This window comes from Taudactylus pleione, unplaced genomic scaffold (genome assembly GCF_031769625.1).
Source record: "Taudactylus pleione unplaced genomic scaffold, aTauple2 ptg000471l, whole genome shotgun sequence".
Classification (NCBI taxonomy): domain Eukaryota; kingdom Metazoa; phylum Chordata; class Amphibia; order Anura; family Myobatrachidae; genus Taudactylus; species Taudactylus pleione.
In genome coordinates this window covers 3423043-3433674 of record NW_028284873.1, presented here as the reverse complement: position 1 = coordinate 3433674, position 10632 = coordinate 3423043, and the positions used below count along the sequence as shown (strand labels likewise).

Below are 10632 nucleotides of genomic sequence, written 5' to 3'. Positions count from 1 at the left end.
TATGGGTAACCAGCAGATGCCGCAATAACTGGGGCAGTAATGTAATATTGCCATGCAATAGCAAAATAACATATGTGGGTATATGTAATAGGCTGCGGACTTCAAGCATCGTTGAGTCCCGTCTGTGACTTCCAGATGTTTTAAAGTAGCAGTCATTTAAAAGGCAAAATCAACCTGGTTTTGCCTTAAAAATAGTGATGAGCTGGTTCGGATATCAGAGATCCGAACCCACCCAAACTTAGCGAACAGGTTTTTCCGCCTGCCTCGGATCTCAAAACGAGGCAAAACGTCATCATCCCGCTGTCGGATTCTCGCGGATTTTGGATTAATTGTATAAAAGTTCCCCGCGATCGCCGCCATTTTCATTCCCACTGTGGAGAGTGAAGATGAAGAAAAGGGCTGTGATCGCTGTGCTGTGCTGTTGCTGTGTATAGGGGCTGGCTACTGTTGTCACTTGTCAGGGGCTGGCTGCTTAATGTCCTGGCTGTTGTCCTGTCCATAGGGGCTGGATGTTGTCCATAGGGGCTGGCCTGTTGTGCTGCTGTGTTGTCCAGGGGGTGCTCATGTCATTAATCAAGGGGCTGCTGCCTCGTTCAGGAGTGCTCTCCCCCCAAGTGCCCCCAAAAAATAAGAAAAATAAATCAAAATGTTTATTTTTTTATTTTTGTGTGTGTGTGTGCGCGTTAGCCACACTTATTATCAGCAACGTAGCTGCATAGGGGTGCTGCCTCGTTCAGGGGTGCTCTCCCCCAGTGCCCAAAAAAATAAAATAAATAAATAAAAGTGTTTATTTTTTTCTTTGTGCATTAACCACACTTATTATCAGCAACGTAGGAAAGTAGGTGCGCAGTGGTGCCGCCTGTGCCATTTATCAAAGGGCTTTCCCCCCAAGTGCCCCACCCCCCAAAAAATCAAACTGTTTATTTTTTTCTGTGTGTGTGTGTGTGTGTGCGTTAGCCACACTTATTATCAGCAACATAGCTGCGCAGGGGTGCTGCCTGTGTCATTTATCAAGGGGCTGCTGCCTCATTCAGGGGTGCTCTCCCCACAAGTGCCCCCCAAAAAATCAAAGTGTTTATTTTTTTCTTTGTGTGTGTGTGTATGCGTTAGCCACACTTATTATCAGCAACGTAGGAATGTAGGTGGGCAGCGGTGCTGCCTGTGTCATTTATCAAGGGTCTACTGCCTTGTTCAGGGGTGCTCCCCCCCAGCATAAAAAAATAAATAAATCAATAAAAGTGGTTTTTTTCTGTGTGTGTGTGCCCATTAGCCACACTTATCAGCAATGTAGCAGCACAGGAGTGCGGCCTGTGTAGTTTATCAAGGGACTGCTGCCTCATTCAGGGGTGCTCTCCCCCCAGTGTAAAAATAAATAAATAAATTAATAAGTGTTTTTTTTTCTGTGTGGGCGTTAGCCACACTAATCAGCAATGTAGCTAGCTGTGCAGGGGTGCTGCCTGTGTTGTTTATCAAGGGGCTGCTGCCTCGTTCAGGGGTGCTCTACCCCCCAGTGTAAAAATAACAAACAAATTAATGAGAATCAATAAAAGTGTTTTTTTTCTGTGTGTGTGTGTGCATTAGCCACACTTACTAGAAATGTAGCTGTGCAGGGGTGCCGTCTGTGTCATTTATCAAGGGGCTGCTGCCTTGTTCAGGGGTGCTCTCCCCCCCAGTGTAAAAATAACAAACAAATTAATGAGTGTTTTTTTTCTGTGTGTGTGTGCACTTTAGCCACACTTAACAGCAACGTAGCTAGCTGCGCAGGGATGCTACCTGTGTTGTTTATCAAGGGCTGCTGCCTTGTTCAGGGGTGCTCTCCCCTCTGTGTAAAAAAAAATAATAAATCAATAAAAGTGTTTTTTTTTCTGTATGCGTGCTAAAGTAGCTAACGTAGCTGCGCAGGAGTGTGGCCTGTGTCATTTGTTAAGGGGCTGCTGCATCATTCAGGGGTGCTCTCCCCCAGTTTTTAAAATATATATTTTTTGTATGGTGTTGTTTGTTAGCCGCAACTTAGCTGCGCTATATTTGCTTGGTGACACTGCAGCAAGACCGCAGTGAGTATGGAGGATAGTCACATGACAGGAGAGCAGGATCCACATACCAGTCTTGTAGCTGCCGGCAGCAGTCATGATGACGATGCAAGGCTGTCAACGTCATTTATGAAGGCCGATGCACCAAGGCTTAAGTCAGACCATGTAAAATTAACTTTTACCCTGTTAAAGAAAAAAAAATCTAAGTTAGCTTTAGAGAAACAAAAAATTGGCAATATGCCATTCTCTACATGAAGTGGCAAGGAAAGGATAAGGCCTTGGCCTTTATTTATGATTGGTGGTTCTAGTTGTGATGATTTAAGCCCTTCTGCTTTTAGGAGAGGTACAAAAAAAATTTAAATTGTTAAGACGAGTAAGACACCGGAACCAACTGTGTGCTCCGAAAAGTCACAGATCCCCGAGGAGAGTCCAAGTGTGTCCGCGGTTGCCATGTGTGAGCCTGACCTTTCTAATACTGTATGTAAAAAAAGGGGGAAACACAGGGAAATGGGAAAATAGATCCTGAACAGGTAACGATGTGTGTAGTTTAATAATAACCAACTGTAGAGAATATTATTTAGGGTACATATCCATATTAATATTAAAGTGTGTTGGTGGTGCTCCCAGGAATCAATATATTTGTATATCCAAATGGTATTTTGCAAAGACAAAAAGGAAAGAAAATTCCTTTTTTGGGGCACTCTTAATGTATGACAAGTGTAAAGGTTGTAGTAATTAAAACTTAACTTTTATTAATACCTACTTTGATAAAATAAATTTATGAAAATAACGGTTTAGGTGAAAATCTAAAAAGGTTGGTAATCTCAGATAATATCTGAAAAATTACCTACCAGTCACAATCAAATGAAGGGTATATTGAGATACAATATAAAATCTAATACTGCCAAATAGGGAATGAAAAATATTTGAAAGATTAGTTCTATTGTTCAAAAGGATAAGGCCTTGGCCTTTATTTATGACTTGCCAAGCCATTTGTAACTGTTGCCGAGTAACAGTGAGTAGAGGTAAGGACCTTAACCATCTAGGAACCTCCTCCCTGTTACGTCACTTGCAGCGCATTCATCAAATTGGAAAGGGTATTTCATATTCAGAAACTTTGGGGACAAAAAATTTAACAACTATCAGACCATTGTCACCTAGCTGCTCCCTTCTATCTGGATCCAAGCGCCTGCAATCTCCACCACCAACACCTGCATCATCATCAACATCCTCAATTGTGAAGTAGTCCTGCATCCATTTTCATAAGCATGACTCTTCTCCTATATGTGATTCCTCAGAAGGATCCTTGAGTCCTACTCCTGTTGCTGCTGCTGGGGGTGGATCTTCATCCCAGAAAGGGACCAAGAAGACTACTACTAGCAGTAATTTAAAAAACAATTGACTATTAAACAGTCCTTTGATAGAGGAAGTAAGTATAACAGCTGTCACCCAGTTTCACAGCGGATCACTGATGCTATGATGGCTGTGCTAGTATTAGGTGGTGAAATAATAGAAAATGAGGATGATAGTGTGGAGAAAGTGCAAAAGGAGGATGAGGGGGAAATTTGTGTCCTATCTGACGCTAATGAGGATGTTGAAAATGAGAATGTTGTTTGTGTAAATCAGCCACCAGTCGCAGCAGTTCTTGCTCATGATAAAAAGAAAGCCAGAAAAGCCACGTCTTGAGTGTGGAATTATTTTAATCTAAATTCTGGCAACAGTTGTGAAGGCATCTGTTCCATTTGTAAATCCAAAGTTAGAAGAAGGGACGTTAACCATTTAGGCACCTTCTCCCTGTTACGTCATTTGCAGCGAGTTCATGCAATTTGTTTAACAAAATTATAATTTGTAAATTAATAACAAGCAGTCCAGTATCAGCTACCAGCAGTTTGGACCAGCACATGCAATCTCCACCACCAACACCCTCATCATCAACCTCCTTCTTAAGAATTGAAGGTAGTCCTTCCAAAAAATGTTTTGTGGGGGCCCATACAAACCAAGGAGTTCAGCCACGAAAGTGTCAGTCCTAGTTGCTAAAGTGCTTGGTTTGTTAAACTGTGCATGTCCTATTTAATATCCCACATAAGAGTGGGTGGGAGGGACAATTCCATCTTGCACCTCTTTTCTTGACATTTTGCACAATTTGGGGCATTGCCTACTGACATTATTATAGTTTATTAAACTGCCATCCTGTCTGCCACTGCTGTGTGGCAATGTTTCATTGATGTCTTATATTTTTTTAAACTGCCGTGCGTTTGTGCTGCTGCTCTGTCGCTTACTTTAGCCAGCCAGCTCGCTGCAGCCTTTGGCCTATATTGGTGAGAAACAGTAAAATCAAAATTCAGTGCCTGAAAATGATTGTTATTAAGGTTAATAATACTGTAAGAACAAAAACATGCCCAAATTATGTTTTAGCTGTTTATATCATTTTTTGGAAAAAAAATACAGATCCAAAACCAAAACCTAAGAAGATCCAAAACCAGATCCAAAACACAAGGAGATACAGATCCAAAACCAAAACAAGGGGGTCGGCGCACATCTCTAGTTTTAAATGACTGTTACTTTAAAACATCGGGCAGTCTCACATGGGACTCACCGATGCTTGAAGTCCACAACATATTACATAGACCCCATGGTCTTGCTTCCTGGTTGTGGATGCGTCTAGGATGCAGTCTATTCAGCCTACCGCTAAATCCAGCCCTGGTTGCCACCTAACTATGCCCATTCAGCTACATGTGGAGATGTGACTGAGATGCGTGAATCGACGGTAGATGCTCATAGTTCAGTGACCGCAAGATCCATCCGCATCAGACCCAGTGTCAATTAACATGTTTTATTTATTTTTTCATGTGGATTACAACTTTATAATTGGACTACAGAAGGATAGACTAAAGAAGATTTAGAATCTAAAGTGATTAACCTTGGTGTTTCAGGGGGACTCTTTCATAAATTGTACTGACTTTACTTGATATACCTAATTTAACCACTGAATGTTTTAATGTCATTTATACTTTATACAAAAGGCGTTATTGTATGACTGAGATGACAATAACAGAATAGGTATTGCAGTGGTACTATAAATAATAGAGCCCTTGGTGGAGTTTCTCCCATTTATTTCAAGTAACCATAATAAAGTTTCAGATAACCCATAATGAATACAGGTGCATTCTTACAACATGCAACAATGGATGGTAGTATCCAGCAGTGGCTCCTACCATTATTTATATATCTTGGCTCTCGGGTCTGTAAATGTGTGCATGTGTAGGATTGCGATAACATGCATGTGCTCAAATTAACATGGCAGCCTGCTTCTAGCATCTTCATCGGCTGCCATGATATCAGGGGAGTGGCTTCACATGGGAAGCGCTCTCTGTTATTACAGTCCTGACTGGCAATCTCAGGAGGAGAAAACAGCTGCCCCGGGGCTGCCTATCCAGCATGTGATTATCAGAGAGCGCTTCCAATAGAAAATTACTGCCACTGCTAGGCAGTACCTGTGGCTGTAGTGAGCTCCTAGACAAAATCCACCACTTGTAGTATGCACTTTGGCCCTCATTCAGACCCACTCGCGAGCGGCTGTCCGCTCGCAAGTGGGTCGATGGTCTGCACCGCGCATGCGCACGACGGAGGGAGCTCCGTCGTGCGCATGCGCGAGACGCGACGAGCGAAGGACTTTCCTTCGCTCGGAGTGTCTCATCAAAGGGGGCGTGCTGTCGATGTTGACTGTTGACTGGGAACGCCTACCGTCTGACTGTCGATGTTGACTGGGAACGCCTACCGTCTGAAGCCGGCCCCACTGACATCACTAGTGATGTCAGTGGGAGTGATTTTGGCTCTGATAGAGCCAAAATCACTCCTGGCCTTGCGGTTGAGAAACTCAACCGCAGGCTTCTGCTCGCAGTTTCAATGGTCGCGATGGTCAAGACCATTGCGACCTTCATCCTGCACGCTCGTATATGCTGTGGGTGGTGACCCACAACTATACGAGCGTCCAGGAGGACGCTCCATATTAATGGAGGTGGGCCCTGATTCAGAGCGAGCGCTCTGGTCAGAGCGTCCGGCTCTGAATCAGGGCCTTTGTTGCAATCAGAAATTACAGCAAAGGGAATGTATGTAAAAGTTGTAACTTCCTTTACTTTCAGGAATATTTTACATCTCCAATAATACATTGTGGCAGATGCATTTTCCATTTTTGCGTATGTGCATTATGTCTTATTACCCCTGCATGATGGGTATTAAGCTTCCAAATGTCATCCAACGTTACATGACCCCTTCCATCAGGTACAAAATGCTCTGCTCCCTATTAATTTATGATTGCAGCCACCTGTTGTGAAACGTCCTTCTCAAGAATTACCTAGTTCAACACAGGTGATTGCGATCATAAACTGGGTGGAAAGTCCATGAGCAGAGCATTTTGTACTTGAAGGAAGGGGTCATGTTGGAGGGTCTGCAAATCATTTTTGACACCCAGGACTCTATGTACTAAGTAGTGATAAGTGACAGAGTGAAAAGTGATAAGTCTGTAATAAGTGCCAGCCAATCAGCTCCCAACTGTAATTTTTCAAACACAGCCTGTGAGATGACAGTTGGAAGCTGATTGGCTGGCACTTATCACAGACTTATCACTTTTCACTCTGTCTCTTATCACTGCTTAGTACATAGACCCCTCAGTGTTGTGGGATGTGAAAGACCTTTCTCAACATCCTTATTACATACTGTACCTAATTGTAGCACATTCTGTCAAATGTACATGTAATTGTTTCTAATACTATTTTTGTATTAGTGTAACAATTAATACTGTACAATAGAGGTTCTGCATATGCATATTTTAAATATTTAATTTTCAATAAATTTCTCTATTTATTTCAACACCAGCCTTTTGTGTTTGTAGCATGTAAAAAGCTATATCAAATGTATAATAACACCAGTAGTTTCTGCATGTTTCTCTGTAAATTATGGACTCATTCACCATTGTCACAACACAGGAGATATCTCAATATCTCCTGCATACAGCACAGACCCGATGTGCTATGCTTCCCCATATACTAGTATGGGTATGTAGACATTATACAATTCATCAAGCTCCAAAATGCCCCTACATAGCCCTATATGCCACCATATAGCTTCATGCGCACCCTACAACCATAATCTGTCAATCCTCAGCCCATGTCCTAGTTTTTTACAATCTGCTTTTACCACTACCACTCTTCTCAAGTATAACCCTAACTTGTTTTAGTTACTGCTGTTTTATTACAGGGTTTAAAGATAGTAAATAACCCTTATTTACTAACATGTTTATATATATATATATATATATATATATATATACAGTAAGCCAACATTTCAATCAAAATACATGACCTTTGCAAGGCATCATATAGCGTTATATAATACAAGAAAAAGTATACCACAACAGCCTGCGCTCCTGGACTGCAGCCCTAGTCCACTCTCAGGCGCACTACCTCTTAACACATATAAATCAAAACTTTATGAATGGTCCAATGGGCGCTGTCCTATGTTTTACTCCAAGGTAAAATATGATTTCTCCCTCTCAGAAAAAAGAAGAGAAACAAGGACAGAGTCTATAAATTAATCCAATATCCTGTGGGTAATGTTTCAAAAATGGATTGGTGATAAACTCACCTAATACAGGTGAGATACATTCTGTATGTCACCTGTATTAGGTGAGTTTATCACCAATCCATTTTTGAAACATTTCCGAAAGGGAGAAATCATATTTTACCTTGGGAGTAAAACATATGGACAGCGCCCATTGGACCATTCATAAAGTTTTTAATCATATAGCATTATGCTTTGTGTTCTGTACACTATTGTTACCGTGCTAACCATGCTGATGGGTCTGTACGTGTGAGGCCGCTCAGCCGCCTCTGCAATATATGTCTGGTGTACTGCACATGGCGACATTTATATTAAGCTGGTGGTGCTCCTTTTGTATCCCTGAGGAAACAATATAAAATAGTACTGAAACGTTGGATTCTTTAATTGGGTTCAGTGTTTATTTATGTTACAAGTCCTCAGTAGCTTACATTTATTATATATTCCAGTCGTATAGTCAGAAAACGGAGGGCATCGGGCGACATTAAGGATGTATAGCCAGTAGGGGAAAGCCATGCCTGAAAAAAAAAATAATACACACATTTGCTTTACTTTTACTTTCTTGCAATTTCAACAAAATAACCCTTATTTGTCCAGTTTAGTTAGATTGTATATGCTGTCACATTAGGATTAATGAAACTTTATTTTCTGGAAATTCAAAGGGTAGATGAAATCCTTGGTTATGTGTGCAAATGCCCACATTGCAGAGAGAGATCTGTAGTACAGCAACATCACAGATTGTCCTGCTCAGTACGCTGCTCACCACCACTGTGGTGTCTGCGAAGGAAAACCTGAGATATTGGTGACCTGACCTGAGAAATGGCCCAGCCACTGTCACATATATATCAGCGGAGGGGGTAATACTGCGCATGCGCGGCTCACCCCGTCCCCGCACAACCGTTTCTGCGCATGCCCAGTGACTGATGCGCGATCCGGCCTGAGAATCCCTTCTCCTTGCTCAGTAGAGAGACAGTGGGCGTGGCGAGACGAGCGGGCAGGAGCAGGCCTGGCTCTAGTCCCCGCCCAATACGACCCGCCCCCTCACTGTGAAAGCGGCCGCTGGGCATTGTGGGAGCGGCTGAGGCGGTAAAATGGAGGATCTGGCAAACGAAGGTAAGTGGGAGAGACCCGGGGTGGCGGTAGTTACAGCGGCCGCTGGGGTAGGAGGCACGCACTGAGTCACAGGGGCTGTTATAGCTCGGATGCGCTCGGCACCGACCAAAGCCGTGGTCCTATGCCCGGCAGTGCGAGGCTGGGACTGGAGGCGCGGCTCAGGAGAGACCATGGATTGCAGAGGGCCTATGGTAACCAGGGCCTTGTTCCATGTATACTAACTTCTTACCCAGTCTCTGCCGGTGCCCTCTCAGGCTGCGTGGCGCTGTGCCTCCTCTGTGCTGGAGCCCCTTGTCCCTGGCCTGATCTCTGGCCACAGGACATGCTCACAGCCCAGGCAGCAGCCAGTCTCCATGTGTGCATGAAGTGTGGGAGTGGGAGGCTTTATGGATTAGGTGTAAATTGTTTCCAAACAGATGTGATCAGGGCATATCCTGCCTACCTGGGGCCTTGTCACTCTCATTCATTGTCCCCAAGTGTAAATATAAAACTAAAGGAGAGTCCCCTTCCCATCAGCAGTCTCTGTCTGGTGTGTGTGTATGCAAGGTACTAATGGTGTATGTGTGTGTATGCAAGGTACTAATGGTGTATGTGTGTGTATGCAAGGTACTAATGGTGTATGTGTGTGTATGCAAGGTACTAATGGTGTATGTGTGTGTATGCAAGGTACTAATGCGTTCTGTGAAAATGAAAATAATACCGTATATGCTTAAATACTTTAATTCATGTAAACGCTGAATTAGCATTTGGCAACTGTAGATTTTACTTGACCACCATATAAGCCATGAGAGGGTGTTTGGTAACAGAAAGAAGCAAATATTTTCTATAGCTCCAACTTAAAAAGATCAGAATGTTTTAAAGAGGTATTCTTATGCCCCAGTAAACACAATCATGCAGCAAGTTGAGTAAACATGTTTTAAATACTTATTATATATTGTAATATCACATCTGACCAAAAGAGTCTGAGGAGCCTCAAACTGGTTTTAAGCCCTAATGTATGTTAATTTCTGTAACTAATATTACACTAAACAAATGCTCTGTAACAATTACTGCTCTTTCCCAATGTTTTGGAGTCCTTTCTATTGAGCTCGGTGGATACATATATTCACTGGCTTCTTATATACTGCTTGCTCCTACATCACATTATTTTATTTATCCCTGATCTAATATAGCAGCTAAACTTTTTTCCAAATCAACTTCAGTTAGTGTTAAGGTGCGTATCCACTAATAGACGGAGAACCGAGAGCACGATTACGACATTGTAATGGTGCTGTCGTTTCTCCGTCTGTGATGTGCCTATACTGAACGTTCAGTGTAAGCACATCCATCATCCCCGTACATGGTGAACCTGACGTGATTGTCAAGTTGACCAGCATGTACAGGTGATGATAGATGTTGGAAACAACCAGCGGGCGCACACTTCGTTGGTCGTTTCCGACATAAATGTGCCCGATGCATGCACGATTTGCATGCGATTGAGCGATAACGACGTCGTTATCGTTCAATCGCTTGCAAATCTTGCTTAGTGGATACTCAGCTTAAGTGCTGTCTTGTATTGGAGGCCTAATTTACATTTATAATACATCTACCACAGTGTATGAAATCCCTGGTAATATCCTTGAACAGGGGTATATATGTATGAGTGTGTGTGTGTGTGTGTGTGTGTGTATATATATATATATATATATATATATATATATATTACACACATACATATATACAGCACTTGTTTGGGCTGCGCCCACTCTGTGGAATACCCTCTCGCACCACAAGACTTTCCTTTGGTTTCCAAACCTTCATGCATTCCCTGAAAACTCAACCTATTTCAGGCAATTGCACAAATACCAGAACTACCCACATAACATCCCAAAGC

The 10632-nt window shown here is 42.6% G+C and overlaps 1 protein-coding gene across 3 annotated transcripts in view; it reads left to right on the top strand.

Moving 5' to 3' along the window:
• Positions 1-8672: 8672 nt before the first annotated feature.
• Positions 8673-10632, top strand: part of RANBP3 (RAN binding protein 3) — a 92489-nt gene continuing 90529 nt past the window's right edge. For 2 of the 3 annotated variants that reach the window (XM_088448905.1, XM_088448903.1), the window contains exon 1: positions 8780-8950. In XM_088448905.1, coding sequence (XP_088305031.1) covers positions 8881-8950 — 70 coding nt within the window. In that variant the 5' untranslated portion in view covers positions 8780-8880. Of the gene's footprint in view, positions 8760-8779; positions 8951-10632 lie in introns of those variants that run through there. The other variant, XM_088448904.1, reaches the window with a different exon arrangement.